This window comes from Nerophis lumbriciformis, linkage group LG07, assembly GCF_033978685.3.
Source record: "Nerophis lumbriciformis linkage group LG07, RoL_Nlum_v2.1, whole genome shotgun sequence".
Taxonomy (NCBI): Eukaryota; Metazoa; Chordata; class Actinopteri; order Syngnathiformes; family Syngnathidae; genus Nerophis; species Nerophis lumbriciformis.
Window position 1 is genome coordinate 48,770,001 of NC_084554.2, and position 27,989 is coordinate 48,797,989.

Below are 27,989 nucleotides of genomic sequence, written 5' to 3' on the forward strand. Positions count from 1 at the left end.
ACATCTCTGTTCGGTGCCAAACCAACAAAATGCCGAAGCAACCATTTCCACATCAAAACCGTATGAAAAAAATAGTCAACAACAGAAGGAGATAACGTCCGCAGGAACCTACCACATAGCGAAGGACATACGCTATTTGATTTCCTATTATGCAGCTCATTTTTATTTGACACTTATTGAAATATCTTGTGTGACATCATGCACAAAAGTGCAATTTATTTGTTTTTTTAACTATTGTAGTTGCGTTCTGTACAAAAAATGCACTTTAATGTAGTGTTGTTTTGATATGTCATCTTAGTGACATCATGCACAAAAGTGCACTAATAGCTTGTTTTAAAATGTCACTTTCTGTTTTGGAAACGACATGAATGTTTGTGCCACTGCTTAATAACTCTTTAATAAATACACTTTTGCTAAATTGACTTAATTGTGGTTTCCCTCTTTGCATGAAAGTTTAAAAGTAGCATATATTAATGCAGTATGAACAAGAATGTTTTAATGTAGACACATAGAATCATCATACTGCTGTGATTATATGCATCAATCATACATTATATTATTTATCATTATTATTGTCTATTGTGAGCAAACTGTGGTGCTGAATTTCCCCCAGGGATCAATAAAGTACTTTCTATTCTGTTCTATTCTATTCTATCAAGTGTTCATTCAAGGCTAAGGCAAAATATGGAGATATATATGGTGTATCGTGACATGGCTTAAAAATATCGAGATATTAATAAAAGGCCATATCGTCCAGCCATACCTCAAATAGTGAAGCAGAGTTCCCCATAAGAATCAATGTAAACATGAATAACTGGTTCCAGCCTCGACAAAAGTCCTTATTTCAGGAAAAAAACTGCACACTTTGAAGACACTAAGATATCCGTATATACAGTACAGTACAAAAGTTTGGACACACCTAATTCAATGCGTCTTTTTTGCTCATCATGTTAACCATAACAGTTTTAAAGCGATCCTGAACAGGGCAACAAAAAACATGCAATTAAGTACCGTATTTTTCGGACTATAAGACGCAGTTTTTTTCATAGTTTGGCCGGGGGTGCGACTTATACTCTGGAGCGACTTATGTGTGAAATGATTAACACATTAGCGTAAAATATCAAATAATATTATTTATCTCATTCACGTAAGAGACTAGACGTATAAGATTTCATGGGATTTAGCGATTAGGAGTGACAGATTGTTTGGTAAACGTATAGCATGTTCTATATGTTATAGTTATTGGAATGACTCTTACCATAATATGTTACGTTAACATACCAGTTGCTTATTTATGCCTCATATAACGTACACTTATTCAGCCTGTTGTTCACTATTCTTTATTTATTTTAAATTGCCTTTCAAATGTCTATTCTTGCTGTTGGCTTTTATCAAATAAATTTCCCCAAAAAATGCGACTTATACTCCGGTGCGACTTATATATTTTTTTCCTTCTTTGTTATGCATTTTTGGCCGGTGCGACTTATATATACTCTGGCGCGACTAATACTCCAAAAAATATGTTAATTCAATGCGTCTTTTTTGCTCATTATGTTAACCATATCAGTTTTAAAGCAATCCTGAACAGGGCGACAAAAAACATGCAATTAAGTAATGAAAATAATAGCTTTACTTGTTTTTATCCATACGGTCTGTGCGTGAAAGAGGGGCTCCATATCGAGTCTGGTGATGGAAAGGGGTTGTAGTTTTACTTTATTCCTGTGAGAATCCTGCGTGTGACTAAAACATTAAGGACTGGGACTATGCAGGGCGAGCTTTAGTGTGCTCAAACCACCACCAGGTAGCATCTGTGCGCAGATAATATTGTATCATCTCTTTCAGACTTATCAGGTCGATAGAGCATTCTTTACTCACGCTTTAAGTGGGGTGTGAGGTGTAAAAGAACCCAGACCCACTGTATCTACTAGGGGTGCAACGGTACGTGTATTTGTATCGAACCGTTTCGGTACGGGGGTTTCGGTTCGGTGCAGAAGTGTACCGAACAAGTTTCCACACGGACATATTAAGTAGTGTACTGCACATTGTGTAAACAATACTCAAACTAGGGATGTCCCGATCCAGGTTTTTGCACTTCCGATCCGATACCGATATTGTTTTTGCATTTCCGATCCGATACCGATACTGACCGATACCGATACTGACCGATACTGGCCTATCCGAGCATGTATTAAAGTTTAAAGTTATTTAGCCTCCTTAGTTGTCAGAATCATGTTGAAAAGGGTTTTTAGTACTCTTGATAACAACTAGCCAGCTGAATTAGGGGAGTTTGAATAATACACAATGGTTGGTAACAAGAAACTGACCTGTTTATTCAAGGATAAACACAAAATAGACAAAATTATACATGACAAACAGAAATGGCATCATTGAACTAGGGCTGGGCAATATGGCCTTTTTTTAATATTGTGATATTTTAAGGCCATATTGCGATACACAATATATATATCGATATTTTGCCTTAGCCTTGAATGAACACTTGATGCATATAATCACAGCAGTATGATGATTCTATGTGTTTTGATTGATTGATTGAGACTTTTATTAGTAGGTTGCACAGTGAAGTACATATTCCTTACAATTGACCACTAAATGGTAACACCCAAATAAGTTTTTCAACTTGTTTAAGTCGGGGTCCACTTAAATTGATTCATGATACAGATATATACTATCATCATAATACAGTCATCACACAAGATAATCACATTGAATTATTTACATTATTTATAATCCAGGGTGTGGAGGGGGGCGCCTGATGTAAGTGTCAAAAAGACAGCAAAAAGAGTTTGATATGAGAATAAATCTAAAGTTAAAATATAGGGTAGAAATGCACCCATTTGCAGGAAATGTAGTCTTGATTTTCAACATTTTCTTTCAAGGCTTGCATGTCTACATTAAAACATTCTTCTTCATACTGCATTAATATATGCTACTTTTAAACTTTCATGCAGAGAAGGAAATCACAACTAAAAAAATCACTAATTTTTTCATACGGTGTTGATGTGGAAATTTTTGCCTCGGCATTTTGTGTGGCACCGAATGGAGATAAGCGTCTCGACAGACGTCATAATATTTGAACAATGATGACGGAAACTGTTTTCTCTGTCGTGTCCGTGTGTCAAAAATTGTTATGCGCTTATTTTTTTATTTGATTTTGTGCGTGGCATACATTTGCTATGCGCAGAGGACGCTTAAACAGTGCACAATTGCACAGGCGCGCACCTTAGGGGGAGCGTTGCTCGCACGGCTGCTCTAGCATCACAGCTAACGTTAGCCATGCTGCTACCTCTCTGCTCGGGGAGGACGTATACGTATGTGACGTATGACGTGACAGTATGTGACGTATGACGTGACAGTTCGTGACGTATGACGTGACAGTATGTGACGTGTGTAAGAAGGTGCACTTGCTGTCTGTGAGAGGGAGACACAGGAAAGAGTGAGAAGAGCCTGTCGTGTAATGACAGCAGCTAAAAGCAACTGCGTGAGAATTCACAGACCTGTGGATGTGTTGAAGGTGTGCTGGAAAATGCGGAACGGAAATTACGGAGCAGCAGAAAAGTGGAATTTATTATTTAAATCGGTGCGTTGGAAAACACGGACCGGAGTTTTTTTTTTTTTTTAAACTGGATCTGGATCGGCATTTTCCCATGCCTTGCCGATACGCAATTTTTGGCAAATATCGGATCGGGACATCCCTAACTCAAACTGCCGGACATTTGAGGCATTTAAGAAACTCCGCCCTGACAGCTCTGCAAAAGAGGACATGTCCGGTGAAAAGAGGACGTATGGTCAGTCTATCCTAGCCCGTTAGCTGCTAGCATGCTAGCAAAAGAGGACATGTCCGGTGAAACCAATCGCTGCTAGCACCGGGCTAGGATAGACTGACCATACGTCCTCTTTTCACCGGACATGTCCTCTTTTGCGGAGCTGTCAGGGCGGAGTTTCTTAAATGCCTCAAATGTCCGGCATTTTGAGTTAGGGTTGTGTGTATTTTCAATGTACGTTCAGGGTTAAGAAGGGGTTAAAAACAAAACAAATTGTGCGCGCAGCAGCATTAGTGAGGGAGGGGCAGAGACAGAGAGAGAGAGAGAGTTATGATAAACGCGCATGCGTCGCCAGGCTCTGCTTTTTATCCATAGATTTATCACATTTAATTTTTTATTATCTATAGCAGGGGTGTCAAAAGTGTGCCCCGGAGGCCATTTGTGGCCCACAACTAATGCATACCTGCCAACTTTTGAAATCAGAAAAACCTAGTAGCCAGGGTCCAGGGGCCGCAGGCCCCGGTAGGTCCAGGACAAAGTCCTGGTGGGGGTTTCACTTCGCCCCCGACGCAAAATGATTATTAGCATTCAGACAGGTTAAAATGTTGCTAAAACCATCACTTTTCTATCAGTCACAGTGACTTTTCAAAACAAAAATATTACAGCAAAAATCATATGGGTTGATTGACATGTTTATTCTGTAAGCTAACTTCAATAGTTTGAAATTATTTTGTTTTGAACATGTTATCGTTATCACAAATAAAAAGATATACTGTACACAGAAATAATTTTTGATTTGATTTATTGTTTATGTAATAAAAGATTTACTTAAAATTGTATGTTTTGTGAGTTTTTTTTATGCTACGAACTGTACTTACCGGCGATGTAAACCGAAGGAGACATTTCCGTAATGAAAGCTGCAACACCCTTTTTAGATCCCATCATCACTGCAGCATTATCGGCAGCAAAGCAAAGCAAATTCTGCCAAGGAATTTCGTTTGAGTCTATTTCTTCCGCGAGTATTTTGTAAATGTTTTCGCCTGTGGAAGCCGTATTGCATTCCCTCAAAGACAGAAGTACTGACAATACTTTTCCAATGTCGTCATCGAAATATCGAACACAAATGGGGTACAGTTTTACATCGTCATAATCGGTGCTGCCGTCAGTCGACATGCTAAATGGTTCCGTCTTCATGACATCGGCGATACTTTTTGAGGATTCTGTTCCAAGACACTGAATAATGTTTGATGTTTTGGTTCGACCACATCCGTATTTTTTGGCGATTTTCGAGTCGGGAAACATTTTCCGAAATAACTGTCCCATGTGATCAGCCAGTGCGATTGGAAGTCCATGCTCAATTATTGCCTCCGTAAATAAAACTTCGGCATTTATCACATCCAAAGAATCTGTTTGGGCGACGAAAAACGTTGAAAGTTTTCCACTTGTATCGCTAGCAACGGCATTAGACTTGTGTTTTTTTGTCCCGACGTGGTCTTTTACATCGCTAATTCCTCCGTGTCCGATCGAAAATTCTTGTCTGCACAAGGTGCAATTCACGTAGTTTTCACCCTTTTTGGAACGGATAATTATTCCCGGATAGGCTTTTGAATATTCTTCACGGAACGACTGCAGTTTTCTTTTCGGTTTAAGACTCGTTTGCGATTTTTCTCCGGCTGATTCCATGATCGTTCGCTCGTTTGGAAACAATGGCCTCGTGCTTGGCAGCGGTGCAATAAATAGCCTCGCGCATGGCATTCGGAATGGCTCGATAGGAAGTTACGGGAAGCAGTGTCGATTGTCATTGTTGTTACGCGATTTCGTGAATAAAACTTAAAAAAATTTTTTTTTTTTAACTAATGAAAAAACTTATTTTTTATCACTGCAACCGTAACCCGGAATAGGTTGAAGAAAACCGTACTAATTACGGGAAAACCGGAGTAGTTGGCAGGTATGTAAACGCGCATGCGTCGCCAGGCTCTGCTTTTTATCCATAGATTTATCACATTTAATTTTTTATTATCTATAGCAGGGGTGTCAAAAGTGTGCCCCGGAGGCCATTTGCGGCCCACAACTAATGTTTTAAAGGCCCACGGCACATTCTAAAAATACTATTAAAATAAACAAAAACATAACAAAAGTGAAATAAAAAAGCTTAAATGTAATTTAGAAAAAGTTGCAATGTTGACTAATAAAACAAAGCTGTTTTTTCTTCTTTCAATCTGTCATTGCTCAACACGTAATATTGAATAAAAATCAATGTTTTTATGAATTATTGACCTATCCAAGGTTCCCATTACTTCACATGAAATATTCCACTAAGAAAAATATTTTTGGTGCAGGATTTTGCAAATTTGGTAAATAAATAACCAAAAAAATGTATATTTTGCTGTTTTCTTACTGTACCGAAAATGAACCGAATCGTGACCTCTAAACCGAGGTATGTGCCGAACCGACATTTTTGTGTACCGTTACACCCCTACTATCTACACATTACTCAAATGATTATATTATGGGAAAATGCCTGGCAGATGCAAAAAGGATACTGACAAAGTCATCGAAGCCCAGCAGAGTGCCGACGATTTCTTTGTCCGTTTTCATGACGATGTGGATTCGAGAACCAATGCATTTGTCTACCAGCTCTGAAAAAGAAAGTAAATGATCAACTATTATTACATAGAACACTGATTACACCACAATACATTTTTAAGGAGACACTTTTACTTAACATAATGATGTGTTGACGTTTGTTAACTGTTTTAACAACAAGGTTGTTATGTTATTGTTTTAAATAACACATCGTTGGATGACTTGTAGAACTGTCTTTTAATCACGATCACATATTACAAACGCTACTTCAACACTCGTGCGTACAAGGTGTGTACCTCTCTAAAGAGTCCTACCTGACACATAGTATACATTGGTTCCTAGTCATTTGTAGACTCGTACTACCACCATGTGGTCAAACACTATCATTACAAAGGTGAGGTACAATAACTTTACTCAGTGTGAAAATTGAGGTGTCTGAAATTAGATTTCTTGGGGTCATCCTAGATGAGAAGTTGACATGGAAAGCTCCTTTATTGCATGTGAAAAATAAGGTATCTAAAAGTGCATTCATTTTGAAGAAGGTTAAATACAGTTTCCTGTATAATACAATCAATGAGAATGTTATATTGCTCAATTATTCTACCTTATTTCAATTATTGTGCAGAAATATGGGGAACTACATATCACAGCAACATCATGCATTTATTTCTTTCACAGAAAAGAGCAATTTGTGTTATTTTTAAAGTAGAATATAGAGACCACACAAATCCACTCTTCATTAGGTCAAGATTATTACAACTAAAAGACATTGTAGAATTGCATACTCTATTAGTGATGTTCAAAGCTAGAAATAAAGTTATTCCGAAGGACTTACAAAAGTTATTCGTGTTCACGTCTGAAGATGAGAATCACAGAAGGCCGTATGACTTTTAAACATCCAACAGCACGAACAAATTTGAAACAAATGTGCTTGTCTGTTGCTGGTGTGAAAGCATGGAATTCTCTAAAGAAAGACTTGATAAGTTGCAAGAATATTTTTGAATTGAAAAATAGTTACAAAAAGAGACAACTGGCATTATATCAAACTGATTTTTGATTGGGCGTGTCATCGTGAAAATGCTTAAACGAAAATTAAAAAGTATGTTGGAGTTCGGGTGTTGGTGGAGGGAACAGTGATGAAGTCATCTAAAATAATTGGTGTTAAAAAAGGGGCCAGATAAATACAAGAATATTATTCTTCCATCTGCTCCTTTCTGTACATGGAAATGTATGAGAAACAAAAAAAACAATGAAAGTGTGAACTGTACGTGGCTTGTAAATATGCATTTTAATGAAAGGAATAAAAAGAAATGACGATGATGATGATAACTTCACTCAGTTCACGGAATTCTCTAAAGAACGACTTAAAAAGTTGCAAGAATATTTTTGAATTGAAAAAGAGTTACAGAAAGAGACAACTGGCATTATATCAAACTGATTTTTGATTTTGATTGGACGTGTCATTGTGAAAATGCTTAAACAAAAATGAAAAAGTAAGTTGGAGTTCGGTTGTTGGTGGAGGGAACAGTGATAAAGTCATCTAAAATAATTGGTGTTAAAAAAGGGAGCAGATAAATATAATAATATTATTCTTCAATCTGCTCCTTTCTGATCATGGAAATGTATAAGAAACAAACAAACAAACAATGAAAGTGTGAACTGTACGTGGCCTGTATATATGCATTTTCATGAAAGGAATAAAAAGAAATGACGATGATGATAACTTTACTCAGTTCATGGAATTCTCTAAAGAAAGACTTGAAAAGTTGCAAAAATATTTTTGAATTGAAAAAGTTACAAAAAGAGACAACTGGCATTATATCAAGCTGATTTTTGATTTTGATTGGACGTGTCATTGTGAAAATGCTCAAACGAAAATTAAAAAGTATGTTGGTGGAGGGAACAGTGATAAAGTCATCTAATATAATTAGTGTTAAAAAAGGGGGCAGATAAATATAAGAATATTATTCTTCCATCTGCTCCTTTCTGATTAGAGATGTCCGATAATATCGGCCCGGCGATATCATCGGCCGATAAATGGAAATTATTGGTATCGTTTTTTTATTATCGGTATTTTTTTAAATTTTTATTAAATCAACATAAAAAAACACAAGATACACTTACAATTAGTGCACCAACCCAAAAAACCTCCCTCCCCCATTTACACTCATTCACACAAAAGGGTTGTTTCTTTCTGTTATTAATATTGTGGTTCCTACATTATATATCAATATATATCAATACAGTCTGCAAGGGATACAGTCCGTAAGCACACATGATTGTGCGTGCTGCTGGTCCACTAATAGTACTAACCTTTAACAGTTAATTTTACTCATTTTCATTCATTACTAGTTTCTATGTAACTGTTTTTATATTGTTTTACTTTCTTTTTTTATTTAAGAAATGTTTTTAATTTATTTATCTTATTTTATTTCATTATTGTTTTTTTTAAAAAGGACCTTATCTTCACCATACCTGGTTGTCCAAATTAGGCATAATAATGTATTAATTCCACGACTGTATATATCAGTATCGGATGATATCGGTATCGGTAATTAAGAGTTGGACAATATCGGAATATCGGATATCGGCAAAAAGCCATTATCGGACATCCCTATTTCTGATCATGGAAATGTATGAGAAACCAAAAAACAATGAAAGTGTGAACTGTACGTGGCTAGTAAATATGCATTTTCATGAAAGGAATAAAAAGAAATAACTTTACTCAGTTCATGGAATTCTCTAAAGAAAGACTTCAAAAGTTGCAAGAATATTTTTGAATTTAAAAAAAGTTACAAAAAGAGACAACTGGCATTATATCAAGCTGATTTTTGATTTTGATTGGACGTGTCATTGTGAAAATGCTTAAATGAAAATTAAAAAGTATGTTGGTGGAGGGAACAGTGATAAAGTCATCGAATATAATTGGTGTTAAAAAAGGGTGCAGATAAATACAATAATATTCTTCCATCTGCTCCTTTCTGATCATGGAAATGAATGAGAAACAACAACAAAAACAATGAAAGTGTGAACTGTATACGTGGCTTATTTTCATGAAAGGAATAAAAAGAAATGATAACTTTACTCAGTTCATAGAATTGTTCAGTTCTATAATGCAAATGTAATGGTGGCAAAAATAATGAGAATGTTGTGTTAAAGACATAGGAAACATATATTTCTGCTCTAATTAAGACAATTGTGATACTATTGTTTTTTTTTTTTAATTTAAATGTTTTTATTTTTTATAAATGTCTAATGATAATGTCAATGAGGGATTTTTAATCACTGCTATGTTGAAATTGTTATTAATATTGATTAGTGATGGGTCCAGCAACACCGATGCGTCGAGCTCATAGAGCAAAACCCTGTGTCGTTGCGCGTACCGCTTTTAGAAAGTCACGTGACCGACCATGAGCTGTTTCGGTCACGTGACCGATACGCGAACTGTGTCGATATTTATTTATTTATTTATATATATATTATCTGTGCCCTGTGAGCGAGTCTTTTCTACAGCCGGAGAAATATGTCCAAAATTTAATACGTTGGAAAAACGGTTTTTAAAAAATAAAATAAAAATGTGTAAAAAATAAAAAAATCCCAGTCCACAAGCATCCTCATTCACAACATGTTCTCTTAGATTTCCATGTTATGATACATGTTCACATTATTTATTGACTGTATCTAAAAAAGATAAAAATATATTTTTATTTAAATGAAGATATAACATAAACCTAAATGAAATACAATGACTTGGTTTATATGATTGTATATACTAGGTCAGGGGTCGGCAACCCGCGGCTCTAGAGCCGCATGTGGCTCTTTAGCGCCGCCCGAGTGGCTCTCTGGAGCTTTTTCAAAAACGTATGAAAAATGGAAAAAGATGAGGGGAAAAAAATATGTTTTTTGTTTTAATATGGTTTCTGTAGGAGGACAAACATGACACAAACCTCCCTAATTGTTATAAAGCACATTGTTTATATTAAACCTGCTTCACTGACTCAAGTATTTGGCGAGCGCCGTTTTGTCCAACTAATTTTGGCGGTCCTTGAACTCACCGTGGTTTGTTTACATGTATAACTTTCTCCGACTTTCGAGGACGTGTTTTATGCCACTTCTTTTTCTGTCTCATTTTGTCCACCAAACTTTTAACGTTGTGCATGAATGCACAAAGGTGAGTTTTGTTGATGTTATTGACTTGTGTGGAGTGCTAATCAGACATATTTGGTCACTGCAAGACTGCAAGCTAATCGATGCTAACATGCTATTTAGGCTAGCTATGTACATATTGCATCATTATGCCTAATTTGTAGCTATATTTGAGGTCATTTAGTTTCCTTTAAGTCATCTCAATTCAATGTATATCTCATGACACACTATATGGCTTTTAATTTGTTGCGGCTCCAGACAGATTTGTTTTTGTATTTTTGGTCCAATATGGCTCTTTCAACATTTTGGGTTGCCGACCCCTGTACTAGGTCATAAAATCAGTGTCAGATGAGTCGGTCCATAGGTTGCCTGTAGGGATTTGTAATGTCCAGCAGATGTCAGTATTTAGTGACACAGTATCAATACAGTTTTGCAATGTGTCGAAACGCTTCATGACGCCTCATCAACCCATCACTAATGATATTGTTGTTGATAATATTCAGAGGTGGGTAGTAACGCGCTACATTTACTCCGTTACATCTACTTGAGTAACTTTTTGGATAAACTGTACTTCTAAGAGTAGTTTTAATGCAACATACTTTTACTTTTACTTGAGTATATTTATAGAGAAGAAACGCTACTTTTACTCCACTACTTTTATCTACATTCAGCTTGCTACTCGCTACTAATTTTTATCGATCTGTTAATGCACGCTTTGTTTGTTTTGGTCTGTCAGACAGACCTTCATAGTGCCTGCGTTTCAACAAATACAGTCACTGGTGACGTTCACTCCGTTCCACCAATCAGATGCAGTCATTGGTGACGTTGGACCAATCAAACAGAGCCAGGCGGTCACATGACCTGACTTAAACAAGTTGAAAAACTTACTCGGGTGTTACCATTTAGTGGTCAATTGTACGGAATATATACTGTACTGTGCAATCTACTAATACAAGTTTCAATCAATCCATCAAAAGTGTGAAGGAAAAAAAGACCCTTTTTTATTTCAACCGTACATCCCGTCAAAAGCCTAAAGACTGACTGCACAGTTCCTGTCTTCACAATAAAAGTGCCGCTCCATCGCGCCTGCGCTTTCAAAATAAGAGTCTCCGAAAGCCAGCGCAAACAAGCTAGCAAGCTACAGAGTTTGCCGCCAATGTATTTCTTGTAAAGTGTATAAAAACGAATATGGAAGCTGGACAAATAAGATGCCAAAAACCAACCACTTTCATGTGGTATTAGACAGAAAGGAGGAACTTTTTTTCTCCTCCATTTGAAAACGTGGACGTTATCAGCACTAATGTCTGATTACAATCAATGCAAGTCATCAGAATCAGGTAGTACACCAACTTATATTCTTGTCTTCATGAAAGAAAGGAATCTGTATGTGTTAAACATGCATGTATATTCATTAAAACACCTTAACATGTAAACAAAAACGGCAAAATAAATAAATATAAATTATATACTGTATATATCAATGTATATATATATATGATATGTGTGTGTATGTTACTCATCAGTTACTCAGTACTTGAGTAGTTTTTTCACAACATACTTAATACTTTTACTCAAGTAAATATTTGGGTGACTACTCCTTACTTTTACTTGAGTAATAAATCTCTAAAGTAACAGTACTCTTACTTGAGTACAATTTCTGGCTACTCTACCCACCTCTGATAATATTCATTTTTGTCTGACTGCTTTTGGATTGTTTTGTGTCATGTTTGTGTCTCCTCTCAATTGCTCTGTTTATTGCTATTCTGAATTTTGCTGGGTCGGGTTTGGTTTTGGAATTGCATTATTATGGCATTGTTGTGGATTGATTGAAACTTTTATTAGTAGATTGCACAGTACATATTCCGAACAATTGACCACTAAATGGTAACACCCCAATAAGTTTTTCAACTTGTTTAAATCGGGGTCCACGTAAATCAATTCATGGTAAAACTGCATTGTTTTGTTGGATTGATTAAAAAAGACAAGAAAAAAAATACATAAAAGACAATTGTGTCTTAAGATGTGTGGTTTATATTTAGTTTACTTACAACAATTAGCGGTAAATGTCAGCTATTGTTGTCCATTGTCATTTAAAAAAATGTGAAAATAGATTTTTCGCCGCGTGTGGGTTGCATTAGCTAAATAGCAAGAAAAACATAATTAAATAAATTATCCTCGGCTCGCCGCGTCGAAGGCCTTTGGAACGCATGTAGTAGTAGTTATAAGGCTGAACATATGACTCAAACATGAGAATAAAAAGTACAAACCCAGCGGGAGCAACTGTGAAGGATTCGTCGTTTGCGTGGCCGCCATGTTGGATGTGACTGCCAGACACGAGCAGTCAACTCAAGAAGGACGGATGTTAAGGCAAAAGCAATCGATTTTCTGACTATCACATCTTTACGTGTTGAATATAGTGCCGATATCACGCTATGCTTGTTTACAGTAGTAAAATAATTGTACAATTTATACAAAATAGTTTTTCCCGATGTGTTTCACGTGACTCGGCAGTTTTTTATTTTTTTTTATTTTGTAGATTTTTATTTATGAATTGCAACATTTACAAACAATTGAGAAATAATAATTATGAAAATAATTACAAAAACAGAATAATTACAAAAAAATGTTTTTAATTTTTTTTTATTTTTTGAAGAAGAAGAATTTTATTTTGAAATATAAAAAAAAATAAGCTGTAAAAAAAAAAATATTTCAGTGTCAAAAAACAATAACTACATCCAAAACACCGTTTAATTTGTATTCTATCCGACAAAAAAATAAAATAACTAGTCAGAAAAAACAAAAACAATAAATATTGACCTTCGGTTCTCGTGTCAGAAATCCGTTTTTGGTCAGATTTCCGACACGAGAACCGGAAGTCAACAATTAGTAGGCCAGAAAAAAAATTTGTGTGTGTTTTTTTTAAACCTTTATGTATACATTTCAACATTTACAAACAATTGAGAAATAATAATAATCAAAATAAGTACAAAAACAGAATAATTACAAAAACCTTTTTTTAATTGTATTTTTTTTTTTTTTTTGAGAAAGAAGAATTTTATTTTGAAAAATAAAAAAATTAAGCTGAAAATAAAAAATATTTCAGTGTCAAAAAACAATAAGTACATCCAAAACACCGTTTAATTTGTATTCTATTCGGCTGAAAATAAAAAATATTTCAGTGTCAAAAAACAATAAGTACATCCAAAACACTGTTTAATTTGTATTCTATCCGACAAAAAAATAAAATAACTAGTCAGCAAAAACAAAAACAATAAATATTGACCTCCGGTTCTCGAGTCAGAAAATCCGTTTTTGGTCAGATTTCCGACACGAGAACCGGAAGTCAACCATTAATAGGCCAGAAGTTTTGTGTGTGTGTTTTTTTTAAACCTCTATTTATAAATTTCAACATTTACAAACAATTGAGAAATAATAATAATCAAAATAAGTACAAAAACAGAATAATTACAAAAACCTTTTTTAATTGTATTTTTTTTTTTTTTTTGAAGAAGAATTTTATTTTGAAATATAAAAAAATTAAGCTGAAAATAAAAAATATTTCAGTGTCGAAAAACAATAAGTACATCCAAAACACCGTTTAATTTGTATTCTATTCGACAAAAAAAAAAAAATAACTAGTCAGCAAAAACAAAAACAATAAATATTGACCTCCGGTTCTCGTGTCAGAAATTCGTTTTTGGTCAGATTTCCGCCACGAGAACCGGAAGTCAACAATTAGTAGGCCAGTAGTTTTTTGTGTTTTTTTTTTTAAACCTCTATTTATAAATTTCAACATTTACAAACAATTGAGAAATAATAATAATCAAAATAAGTACAAAAACAGAATAATTACAAATTATTTTTTTTAATTGTAATTATTATTATTATTTTTTTTTTAAGAATTTTATTTTGAAATATAAAAAAATTAAGCTGAAAATAAAAAAATATTTCAGTGTCAAAAAACAATAAGTACATCCAAAACACCGTTTAATTTGTATTCTATTCGACAAAAAAATAAAATAACTAGTCAGCAAAAACCAAAACAATAAATAATGATCCTCCGGTTCTCGTGTCAGAAATCCGTTTTTGGTCAGATTTCCGACACGAGAACCGGAAGTCAACAATTAGTAGGCCAGTAGTTTTTGTGTGTGTGTGTTTTTTTTTAACCTCTATTTATAAATGTCAACATTTACAAACAATTTAGAAATAATAATAATCAAAATAAGTACAAAAACAGAATAATTACAAAAACCTTTTTTAATTGTAATTTTTTTTTTTTGAATAATTTTATTTTGAAATATAAAAAAATTAAGCTGAAAATAAAAAATATTTCAGTGTCAAAAAACAATAAGTACATCCAAAACACCGTTTAATTTGTATTCTATTCGACAAAAAAATAAAATAACTAGTCAGCAAAAACAAAAACAATAAATATTGACCTCCGGTTCTCGTGTCAGAAATCTGTTTTTGGTCAGATTTCCGACACGAGAACCGGAAGTCAACAATTAGTAGGCCACATTTTTTTTTTTAAACCTTTATTTATAAATTTCAACATTTACAAACAATTGAGAAATAATAATAATCAAAATAAGTACAAAAACAGAATAATTACAACAAATTTTTTTTTAATTATGATTTTTTTTGTTGAATAAGAAGAAGAATTTTATTTTGAAATATTAACAAAAATAAGGTGAACATTTTTTTATTTCAGTGTCAAAAAACAATAAGTACATCCAAAACACCGTTTAATTTGTATTCTATTCGACAAAAAAATAAAATAACTAGTCAGCAAAAACAAAAACAATAAATATTGACCTCCGGTTCTCGTGTCAGAAATTCGTTTTTGGTCAGATTTCCGCCACGAGAACCGGAAGTCAACAATTAGTAGGCCAGTAGTTTTTTTGTGAGTGTTTTTTTTAAAAGCTCTATTTATAAATTTCAACATTTACAAACAATTGAGAAATAATAATAATCAAAATAAGTACAAAAACAGAATAATTACAAAAAACTTTTTTTAATTGTAATTATTATTTTTTTTTTTTTTTGAAGAAGAATTTTATTTTGAAATATAAAAAAATTAAGCTGAAAATAAAAAATATTTCAGTGTCAAAAAACAATAAGTACATCCAAAACACATTTTTATTTGTATTCTATTCGACAACAAAATAAAATAACTATTCAGCAAAAACAAAAACAATAAATATTGACCTCTGGTTCTCGTGTCAGAAATTCGTTTTTGGTCAGATTTCCGCCACGAGAACCGGAAGTCAACAAATAGTAGGCCAGTAGTTTTTTTTGTGTGTGTGTTTTTTTTAGACCTGTATTTATAAATTTCAACATTTACAAACAATTGAGAAATAATAATAATCAAAATAAGTACAAAAACAGAATAATTACAAAAACCTTTTTTAATTGTATTTTTTTTTTGAAGAAGAAGAATTTTATTTTGAAATATAAAAAAATTAAACTGAAAATAAAAAATATTTCAGTGTCAAAAAACAATAAGTACATCCAAAACACCGTTTAATTTGTATTCTATCCGACAAAAAAATAAAATAACTAGTCAGCAAAAACAAAAACAATAAATATTGACCTCCGGTTCTCGTGTCAGAAATCCGTTTTTGGTCAGATTTCCGACACGAGAACCGGAAGTCAACAATTAGTAGGCCAGTAGTTTTTTTTTGTGTGTGTTTTTTTTTAAACCTCTGTTTATAAATTTCAACATTTACAAACAATTGAGAAATAATAATAATCAAAATAAGTACAAAAACAGAATAATTACAAAAACCTTTTTTTTAATTGTAATTATTATTTATTTTTTTTGAAGAAGAATTTTATTTTGAAATATAAAAAAATTAAGCTGAAAATAAAAAATATTTCAGTGTCAAAAAACAATAAGTACATCCAAAACACATTTTAATTTGTATTCTATTCGACAACAAAATAAAATAACTATTCAGCAAAAACAAAAACAATAAATATTGACCTCCGGTTCATTTGTCAGTAATCCTTTTTTGGTCAGATTTCCGACACGAGAACCGGAAGTCAACAAGTAGTAGGCCCAGTAGTTTTTTTTGTGTTTTTTTTAAAAAACTTTTATTTATAAATTTTAACATTTACAAACAATTGAGAAATAATAATCAAAATAAGTACAAAAACTGAATAATTACAAAAACCTTTTTTAATTGTGTTTTTTTTTTAAGAAGAATTTTATTTTGAAATATAAAAAAATTAAGCTGAAAATAAAAAAGATTTCAGTGTCAAAAAACAATAACTACATCCAAAATACCGTTTGATTTGTATTCTATTCGACAAAAAAATAAAATAACTAGTCAGCAAAAACAAAAACAATAAATATTGACCTCCGGTTCTCTTGTCAGAAATCCGTTTTTGGTCAGATTTCCGACACGAGAACCGGAAGTCAACAAATAGTAGGCCCAGTAGTTTTTTTGTGTTTTTTTAAAAAAACCTTTATTTATAAATTTTAACATTTACAAACAATTGAGAAATAATAATAATCAAAATAAGTACAAAAACAAAATAATTACAAAAACATTTTTCAATTGTATTTTTTTTTGAAGAAGAATAATTTTATATTGAAATATAAAAAAATTAAGCTGAAAATAAAAAAGATTTCAGTGTCAAAAAACAATAACTACATCCAAAATACCGTTTGATTTGTATTCTATTCGACAAAAAAATAAAATAACTAGTCAGCAAAAACAAAAACAATAAATATTGACCTCCGGTTCTCTTGTCAGAAATCCGTTTTTGGTCAGATTTCCGACACGAGAACCGGAAGTCAACAAATAGTAGGCCCAGTAGTTTTTTTGTGTTTTTTAAAAAAAACCTTTATTTATAAATTTTAACATTTACAAACAATTGAGAAATAATAATAATCAAAATAAGTACAAAAACAAAATAATTACAAAAACATTTTTCAATTGTATTTTTTTTTTAAGAAGAATTTTATTTTGAAATATAAAAAAATTAAGCTGAAAAAAATATATATTTCAGTGTCAAAAAACAATGACTACATCCGAAATACCGTTTAATTTGTATTCTATTCGACAAAAAATAAAATAACTAGTCAGTAAAAACAAAAACAATAAATATTGACCTCCGGTTCTCTTGTCAGCAATCCGTTTTTGGTCAGATTTCCGCCACGAGAACCGGAAGTCAACAAATAGTAGGCCCAGTAGTTTTTTTTAAACCTTTATTTATAAATTTTAACATTTACAAACAGTTGAGAAATAATAATTAAAGTAAGTACAAAACAGTACAAAACAGTGCCAGGGTGACTCGGCAGTTTTTTGTGGTCAACTATGACGTACGACGTATATTATTCAGCTCCAGAGAGTGTACGGTTGGCTCAAGACGGTTCAACGCTCGGCTGACAAACTGAAGATAACGCAGCACAGCTACCAGACGCAACAACAACAACAAAAACAATGACTTGTCTAAACAATTGATGGATTATTTATTGTTATTGAGATCAGACACGAGCGATTGAATCGTCTTAATGAGTTATTTTAATTCCAAACAGTCGTGTGGGCCGGAAAGCGGAAGTGCGCGGCGGTGACTTCTCTCACTTCCTCTCGCAGTCTGGAGTAGTCTCGACCCGGCTGTCAAGCGCGAGCGATCTGGCGGAACCAAACGGCGGCTCGTCGCTGTGTTTACACCCGGGCGCCGAACTCCCACAACACCGCAGGGTCGCGAGAACCTCCCCGGGGGTGGGGATGAGCGGGGACATGGACGAGCAACGCGGGCCGGTGCTGCACATCGTGGTGGTCGGCTTCCACCATAAGAAAGGCTGCCAGGTGCGGTAACCCTCCTGCTTGTTAGCAACATGCTAACTACTTGCTGTTGTTTATATAGAAGCGATGATGATGATGATGCATCAGCTGCTCTGCGCTTACGTAAGACGTCCTTCCAGCTGAACAGCAACATTTATCTTCAGTCTTTCCTGTTTGGACGCACTGGAGCGTCACAATATGATGAATTAATGTCATCACTTTTGTGTTGCTTCATGCACCGTTTCCTCAGAATTACTAGGGTAAAAGGGGGCGGAGCCTCCGAATATAATGTGACACTAATAATGTTCATAACTGGTAATATTGTGTTAAGTTACCCCCTCTACTTCGTCAAAATCTTCCCAAACTTGTCCCAATCGTTTATTCTACATATTATTTTTGCCGTTAAGGATTTTTTAAGTGTTTTTAAATTTTCAAAAAATCTTTATAATATTCAACATTTACATACAACCAAAGAAGTAATAATAATCCACAAAGGGGGCGGAGCCTCCGAATATAATGTGACACTAATAATGTTCATAACTGGTAATATTGTGTTAAGTTGCCCCCTCTACCTCGTCAAAATCTTCCCAAACTTGTCCCAATCGTTTATTCTACATACTATTTTTGTTGTCACAGATTTTTTAAGTGTTTTTAAATTTTCAAAAAATCTTTATAATATTCAACATTTACATACAATCAAAGAAGTAGTAATAATCCACAAAGGGGGCGGAGCCTCCGAATATAATGTGACACTGATAATGTTCATAACTGGTAATATTGTGTTAAGTTGCCCCCTCTACCTCGTCAAAATCTTCCCAAACTTGTCCCAATCGTTTATTCTACATACTATTTTTGTCGTTACGGATTTTTTTAAGTGTTTTTAAATTATCAAAAAATCTTTATAATATTCAACATTTACATACAATCAAAGTAATAATAATAATAATCCACAAAGGGGGCGGAGCCTCCGAATATAATGTGACACTAATAATGTTCATAACTGGTAATATTGTGTTAAGTTGCCCCCTCTACCTCGTCAAAATCTTCCCAAACTTGTCCCAATCGTTTATTCTACATACTATTTTTGTCGTTACGGATTTTTTTAAGTGTTTTTAAATTTTCAAAAAATCTTTATAATATTCAACATTTACATACAATCAAAGAAGTAGTAATAATCCACAAAGGGGGCGGAGCCTCCGAATATAATGTGACACTAATAATGTTCATAATTGGTAATATTGTGTTAAGTTACCCCCTCTACCTCGTCAAAATCTTCCCAAACTTGTCCCAATCGTTTATTCTACATACCATTTTTGCTGTTACGGATTTTAAGTATTTTTAATTTATTTATCTATTAAATTTTTTTCAAAATCTTTATAACATTCAACATTTACATACAATAAAATAAATAATAATCAAAACAAGTACAGAAACAGTACAAAACAGCGCCAGGGTGTTGTCCTGTTGGAACACCCAACTGCGCCCAAGACCCAACCTCCGGGCTGATGATTTTAGCTTGTCCTGAAGAATTTGGAGGTAATCCTCCTTTTTCATTGTCCCAAATAAAGCACCAGTTCCATTGGCAGCAAAACAGGCCCAGAGCATAATACTACCACCACCATGCTTGACGGTTGGTATGGTGTTCCTGGGATTAAAGGCCTCACCTTTATTGCTGGGTATTGTGGCCAAACAGCTCAATTTTTGTTTCATCTGACCATAGAACTTTCCTCCAGAAGGTCTTATCTTATCTTTGAAACAAAAATTGAGCTGTTTGGCTGTTTTTGCTGGCACATTTTTTGGGGTCAAATTATTATAGTTGTTATGTTCTTAACGTGTTATTATTCATAACCGGACAAAATCTTCCCAAACTTGTCCCAATTGTTTGTGCAGCAATTTTTTTTGGTATAACTATTATAGCTTTTATTTGGCTTGTTGTAGCATACAATGTTAGTAAGATAAAAATTACATTGTTTGCAGAAAAAAACCTTAACCTGAAAACTATAATAGTTAGACCAGGGGTGTCAAACTCATTTTAGCTCAGGGGCCACATGGAGGAAAATGTGTGCACACGCGGGCCGGACTATTAAAATCATGGCATTAAAACTAAAAAATAAAGACAACTTCAGGTTGTTTTCTTTGTCTTACTTTGGCCAAAAATAGAACAAACACATTCTGAAAATATTACAAAAATATAGAAAAAAATACTGGCAGAGGTAAAGTTTAGATCAGGGGTCACCAAGTAGCCCGTAAGGACCAGATGAGTAGCCCGCTGGCCTGTTCTAAAAATAGCTCAAATAGCAGCACTTACCAGTGAGCTGCCTCTAATTTTTAAATTTTATTTATTTACTAGCAATTTGGTCTCGCTTTACTCGACATTTTTAATCATACTTGCCAACCCTCCCGAATTTTCCGGGAGACTCCCGAAATTCAGCGCCTCTCCCGAAAACCTCCCGGGACAAATATTCTCCCGAAAATCTCCCGATTTTCAGCCGGAGCTGGAGGCCACGCCCCCTCAAGCTCCATGCGGACCTGAGTGAGGACAGCCTTTTTTCATGATGGGAGGACAACAGGGTGACAAGAACTAAATCATACAGACTACGGATACATTGTATTATCATGTTTATCTTACCTAAAAATAAATATATTTATTAATTAAAAAAAAGAAAAACTAAATACATTTTTACTATATTTTGCTAAAAACATCAAAATTAATTGTATTTTTATTTGTATTTTTTCTGACTCCTTATTACATCCAGGCATTAGAATTATACATTAAAATAAACATATTTGAAATAATTAATTTTAAATTATCATAATAATTCATTTAAAATGACCATATTTAATTATTAAAATAATTGCTTGTTTATCAACAACTTTAGCATTTTATCCATCCATCCATCCATCTTCTTCCGCTTATCCGAGGTCGGGTCGCGGGGGCAGCAGCCTAAGCAGGGAAGCCCAGACTTCCCTCTCCCCAGCCACTTCGTCCAGCTCTTCCTGTGGGACCCCGAGGCGTTCCCAGGCCAGCCGGGAGACATAGTCTTCCCAACGTGTCCTAGGTCTTCCCCGCGGCCTCCTACCGGTCGGACGTGCCCTAAACACCTCCCTAGGGAGGCGTTCGGGTGGCATCCTGACCAGATGCCCGTACCACCTCATCTGGCTCCTCTCGATGTGGAGGAGCAGCGGCTTTACTTTGAGCTCCCCCCGGATGGCAGAGCTTCTCACCCTATCTCTAAGGGAGAGCCCCGCCACCCGGCGGAGGAAACTCATTTCGGCCGCTTGTACCCGTGATCTTGTCCTTTCGGTCATGACCCAAAGCTCATGACCATAGGTGAGGATGGGAACGTAGATCGACCGGTAAATTGAGAGCTTTGCCTTCCGGCTCAGCTCCTTCTTCACCACAACGGACCGATACAGCGTCCGCATTACTGAAGACGCCGCACCGATCCGCCTGTCGATCTCACGATCCACTCTTCCCTCACTCGTGAACAAGACTCCGAGGTACTTGAACTCCTCCACTTGGGGCAAGATCTCCTCCCCAACCCGGAGATGGCACTCCACCCTTTTCCGGGCGAGAACCATGGACTCGGACTTGGAGGTGCTGATTCTCATCCCAGTCGCTTCACACTCGGCTGCGAACCGATCCAGTGAGAGCTGAAGATCCTGGCCAGATGAAGCCATCAGGACCACATCATCTGCAAAAAGCAGAGACCTAATCCTGCAGCCACCAAACCGGATCCCCTCAACGCCTTGACTGCGCCTAGAAATTCTGTCCATAAAAGTTATGAACAGAATCGGTGACAAAGGGCAGCCTTGGCGGAGTCCAACCCTCACTGGAAACGTATCCGACTTACTGCCGGCAATGCGGACCAAGCTCTGGCACTGATCATACAGGGAGCGGACTGCCACAATCAGACAGTCCGATACCCCATACTCTCTGAGCACTCCCCACAGGACTTCCCGAGGGACACGGTCGAATGCCTTCTCCAAGACCACAAAACACATGTAGACTGGTTGGGCAAACTCCCATGCACCCTCAAGGACCCTGCCGAGAGTATAGAGCTGGTCCACAGTTCCACGACCAGGACGAAAACCACACTGTTCCTCCTGAATCCGAGGTTCGACTATCCGGCGTAGCCTCCTCTCCAGTACACCTGAATAGACCTTACCGGGAAGGCTGAGGAGTGTGATCCCACGATAGTTAGAGCACACCCTCCGGTTCCCCTTCTTAAAGAGAGGAACCACCACCCCGGTCTGCCAATCCAGAGGTACCGCCCCCGATGTCCACGCGATGCTGCAGAGTCTTGTCAACCAAGACAGCCCCACAGCATCCAGAGCCTTAAGGAACTCCGGGCGGATCTCATCTACCCCTGGGGCCTTGCCACCGAGGAGCTTTTTAACTACCTCAGCAACCTCAGCCCCAGAAATAGGAGAGCCCACCACAGACTCCCCAGGCACTGCTTCCTCATAAGAAGACGTGTTGGTGGGATTGAGGAGGTCTTCGAAGTATTCCCTCCACCGATCCACAACATCCGCAGTCGAGGTCAGCAGAACACCATCCCCGCCATACACGGTGTTGATAGTGCACTGCTTCCCCTTCCTGAGGCGGCGGTGCTTCCCCTTCCTGAGGCGGCGGATGGTGGTCCAGAATTGCTTCGAAGCCGTCCGGAAGTCGTTTTCCATGGCTTCCCCGAACTCCTCCCATGTCCGAGTTTTTGCCTCTGCGACCGCTGAAGCCGCACACCGCTTGGCCTGTCGGTACCCGTCCGCTGCCTCAGGAGTCCTATGAGCCAAAAGAACCCGATAGGACTCCTTCTTCAGCTTGACGGCATCCCTCACCGCCGGTGTCCACCAACGGGTTCTAGGATTACCGCCACGACAAGCACCAACCACCTTGCGGCCACAGCTCCAATCAGCCGCCTCGACAATAGAGGCGCGGAACATGGTCCATTCGGACTCAATGTCCAGCACCTCCCTCGTGACATGTTCAAAGTTCTTCCGGAGGTGGGAATTGAAACTCTCTCTGATAGTAGACTCTGCCAGACGTTCCCAGCAAACCCTCACAATGCGTTTGGGCCTGCCAGGTCTGTCCGGCATCCTCCCCCACCATCGCAGCCAACTCACCACCAGGTGGTGATCGGTAGAAAGCTCCGCCCCTCTCTTCACCCGAGTGTCCAAAACATGAGGCCGCAAATCCGATGACACAACTACAAAGTCGATCATGGAACTGCGGCCTAGGGTGTCCTGGTGCCAAGTGCACATATGGACACCCTTATGTTTGAACATGGTGTTCGTTATGGACAATCTGTGACGGGCACAAAAGTCCAATAACAAAACACCACTTGGGTTCAGATCCGGGCGGCCATTCTTCCCAATCACGCCTCTCCAGGTTTCACTGTCGTCGCTAACATGAGCATTGAAGTCCCCCAGTAGCACGAGGGAATCACCCGGGGGAGCACTCTCAAGTACTCCCTCGAGTGAATCCAAAAAGGGTGGGTACTCTGAGCTGCGGCTTGGCGCGTAAGCGCAAACCACAGTCAGGACCCGTCCCCCCACCCGAAGGCGGAGGGAAGCTACCCTCTCGTCCACCGGGTTGAACTCCAACGTACAGGCTCTGAGCCGGGGGGAAACAAGAATTTCCACCCCAGCCCGTCGCCTCTCACTGCCGGCAACGCCAGAGTGGAAGAGAGTCCAGCCCCTCTCGAGAGAACTGGTTCCAGAGCCCTTGCTGTGCGTCGAAGTGAGTCCGACTATATCTAGCCGGAACTTCTCCACCTCGCGCACTAGCTCAGGTTCCTTCCCCCCCAGCGAGGTGACGTTCCACGTCCCAAGAGCTAGCTTCTGTAGCCGAGGATCGGACCGCCAAGTGCCCTGCCTTCGGCTGCCGCCCAGCTCACATCGCACCCGACCTCCATGACCCCTGCTATGGGTGGTGAGCCCATTGGAGGGGGGACCCACGTTGCCTCTTCGGGCTGTGCCCGGCCGGGCCCCATGGGGACAGGCCCGGCCACCAGGCGCTCGCCATCGTGCCCCACCTCCGGGCCTGGCTCCAGAGGGGGGCCCCGGTGACCCGCGTCCGGGCGAGGGAAATCTGGGTCCTTGTTTTTTATTATTCATGGAGGTCTTCGAGCCGCTCTTTGTCTGATCCCTCACCTAGGACCAGTTTGTCTTGGGAGACCCTACCAGGGGGCATAAAGCCCCCGGACAACATAGCTCCTAGGATCATTGGGGCACGCAAACTCCTCTACCACGTTAAGGTGGCAGCTCAGAGAGGAGTTAGCATTTTATTCATTACATTTTGAAGCTCTCAGAAGCCAAGTAATGTTATATTCCTTAAGATTTATTTATGCAAGTTTGAAGTATCAATTATCTAAACACAGTTTTGTTTGCATATTTTCAGGATATATATATATATATATATATATGAAATACTTGACTTGGTGAATTCTAGCTGTCAATATACTCCTCCCCTCTTAACCACGCCCCCAACCACGCCCTGCCCCACCCCCGGCCACGCCCCCACCTCCCGAAATCGGAGGTCTCAATGTTGGCAAGTATGTTTTTAATTCTAAGAGAGACAAAACGCAAATAGAATTTGAAAATCCAAGAAAATATTTTAAAGACTTGGTCTTCACTAACTGACAAAGAAACAGATAACAGATTTGGTGTCCAGTTCAAAGTGTGACATGATTTATTTAAACATTTGAGAGTTGACTTTTGTGTTTTACATTATTTGTACAAACATGGTGCAAAGTAATTCGTGATTTGTTAAAAAATGTTAGTGGCTAGCTAGTTAAAATGGGATATTGTGATTTCACAAGACTGTCTTAGAAGTGATCTTTTGAAAATGTTCAATTTGAAAAAAGTGCACTTAGAGAAAATATAAAAATATTATTATTAATAACATAGAGTTAAAGGTAAATTGAGCAAATGGGCTATTTCTGGCAATTTATTTAAGTGTGTATCAAACTGGTAGCCCCTGCGATGAGGTAGCGACTTGTCCAGGTTGTACCCCGCCTTCCACCCGATTGTAGCTGAGATAGGCTCCAGCGACCCCAAAGGGAATAAGCGGTAGAAAATGGATGGATGGAAACTGGTAGCCCTTCGCATTAATCAGTACCCAAGAAGTAGCTCTTGGTTTTAAAAAGGTTGGTGAGCCCTGGTTTAGATCCACGAAGGAAAGAATGTTTATAACTGAATACATTTACATATGCATACATAAAAATGTGTCTTTGTTACTTAGAATATGTTCCCCTAGTGTCCATCCATCAATCCATTTTCTACCGCTTATTCCCTTTTGGGGTCGCGGGGGGCGCTGGAGCCTATCTCAGCTACAATCGGGCAGAAGGCGGAGTACACCCTGGACAAGTCGCCACCTCATCGCATTACTTAGAATACGTTCCCCTTGTGTTAAAAACAACTCTAAATTAAGTCTTTGTTACTTAGAATATGTTCCCCTAGTGTCCAAAAAATTCTAAATTAAGTCTTTGTTACTTAGAATATGTTCCCCTAGTGTCCAAATAACTCTAAATTAAGTCTTTGTTACTTCGAATATGTTCCCCTAGTGTCCAAATAACTCTAAATTAAGTCTTTGTTACTTAGAATATGTTCCCCTAGTGTCCAAATAACTCTAAATTAAGTCTTTGTTACTTAGAATATGTTCCCCTAGTGTCCAAATAACTCTAAATTAAGTCTTTATTACTTAGAATATGTTCCCCTAGTGTCCAAATAACTCTAAATTGAGTCTTTGTTACTTAGAATATGTTCCCCTAGTGTCCAAATAACTCTAAATTAAGTCTAAATTTAGTTTTCTTTTGTATTATTTTTTTAATGAATTAAGTAACGTTTATGACAACCTTTTTCCAAAACACATACAGAATGTGAGATGTAACAAGATAATGCATACATTTATTTTTTGTTTTCAAAACAATCACAAAAAAGTGGGACCCCAAAAATGTACCCCATTTTTATGACTTTTGAATATTCCTAGCGCCAACACTGATGGAGTATTGGTGCGTGCAGAACAGCAGCAGGTGGCTGTGGCCTGCGGGCCGCTTCTAATACTAATCCAGTATCATCCCGGGGGCCATAGATCATTCATTCTTTGACACCCCTGAGTTAGACAAAATAGTTTGCAGCACAAACAAGTGGTGCACCTAACCATCCCATGCATGAATAAAAACATTGCCTTATTAGCATCTGACCAGCAATGAGATGAAGGTTGTGTTTATTCACCAGCAATCTGAATCATCTGCATAGTTTGCACAATCAATGCTGCCTGTGGCTGGACTCACACTCCAAACCTGTTCTGCATGCTCTGTGCAATTTCCCTGCAGCATGACAAAAGAAAAGCATGCTTCTGCCGCCTTCCATCGGTCTTCCTGCATCAGATGACTTGTTGGAGGCCATGCGATATGCCAGTGACCCCCCCGCTGGCTATCACATGTTTTATTGCCTCCTCTTACACCTGCTGGACCGGCAGGAGGAAAACTGACAAAACCGCACCACATTCTGGTCGTCCTGTTGCTCAACGAGTCGCATCACAAATAGTTTACAAAAAGTTCTCCTTTGCTCTCCGCCTTCCCGTGTTCTTTTCTACTTCCTCCAAACAGTCCATTTGGAATTAGTCAGTTCTGTGACATTGTTCAGACCTGAGATGTCTGAAGGAATCTATATATGGTGAAGGCTCACTAAAATATATTATTCAATGTTCGAGCACTTCATACCAAAGACTATAAAAATGGGAGCCATTACCTGCCTTGTTGGCACTCAGCATCAAGGGTGGGAATTGGGGGTTAAATCACCAAAATGATTCCCGAGCGCGGCCAGCGCTGCTGCTCACCGCTCCCCTCACCTCCCAGGGGGTTGAACAAGGGGAAGTTGCAGACAGAAACCTTTTTTTACACAGACATGTGTAAAAAGTAGAGATGTCCGATAATGGCTTTTTTGCCGATATTCCGATATTGTCCAACTCTTAAAGGCCTACTGAAACCCACTACTACCGACCACGCAGTCTGATAGTTTATATATCAATGATGAAATCTTAACATTGCAACACATGCCAATACAACCGGGTTAACTTATAAAGTGCAATTTTAAATTTCCTGCGAAACTTCCGGTTGAAAACATCTAGGTATGATGACGTATGCGCGTGACGTCGATGGTTGAAACGGAAGTATTGGGACGCCATTGTATCCAATACAAAAGGCTTAGTTTTCATCGCAAAATTCTACAGTATTCTGGACATCTGTGTTGGTGAATCCTTTGCAATTTGTTTAATGACCAATGGAGACTGCAAAGAACAAACCTGTAGGTGCGATCGGTGTATTAGCGTCTGGCTACAGCAACACAACCAGGAGGACTTTGACTTGGATAGCAGACGCGCTATCCGACGCTAGCCGCCGACCGCATCGATGATCAGGTGAAGTCCTTCGTCGCTCCGTCGATCGCTGGAACGCAGGTGAGCTTCGGTGTTGATGAGCAGATGACGGTTGGCGTAGGTGGAGAGCTAATGTTTTTATCATAGCTCTGTCGAGGTCCGTAGCTAAGTTAGATTCAATGGCGTCGTTAGCAACAGCATTGTTAAGCTTCGCCAGGCTGTAAAGCATTAACCGTGTAGTTACAGGTCCATGGTTTAATAGTATTGGTGATTTTCTGTCTATCCTTCCAGTCAGGGGTT

At 37.5% G+C, this 27,989-nt stretch overlaps 2 protein-coding genes across 2 annotated transcripts in view; one reads left to right on the forward strand and one right to left on the reverse strand.

Moving 5' to 3' along the window:
- lsm5 (LSM5 homolog, U6 small nuclear RNA and mRNA degradation associated) overlaps nt 1-12,942 on the reverse strand; it is a 16,243-nt gene extending 3,301 nt beyond the window's left edge. Inside the window, exons 1-2 of the mRNA XM_061964930.1 lie at nt 12,782-12,942; nt 6,326-6,421 (exon numbers count right to left, since the gene is read on the reverse strand). Of these exons, the coding sequence (XP_061820914.1) occupies nt 6,326-6,421; nt 12,782-12,827 (142 nt within the window). The 5' untranslated portion in view covers nt 12,828-12,942. The remainder of the gene's footprint in view (nt 1-6,325; nt 6,422-12,781) is intronic.
- A 5,073-nt stretch (nt 12,943-18,015) lies between these two features.
- avl9 (AVL9 homolog (S. cerevisiase)) overlaps nt 18,016-27,989 on the forward strand; it is a 33,430-nt gene continuing 23,456 nt past the window's right edge. The window contains exon 1 of the mRNA XM_061964920.1: nt 18,016-18,334. Coding sequence (XP_061820904.1) covers nt 18,254-18,334 — 81 coding nt within the window. The 5' untranslated portion in view covers nt 18,016-18,253. The remainder of the gene's footprint in view (nt 18,335-27,989) is intronic.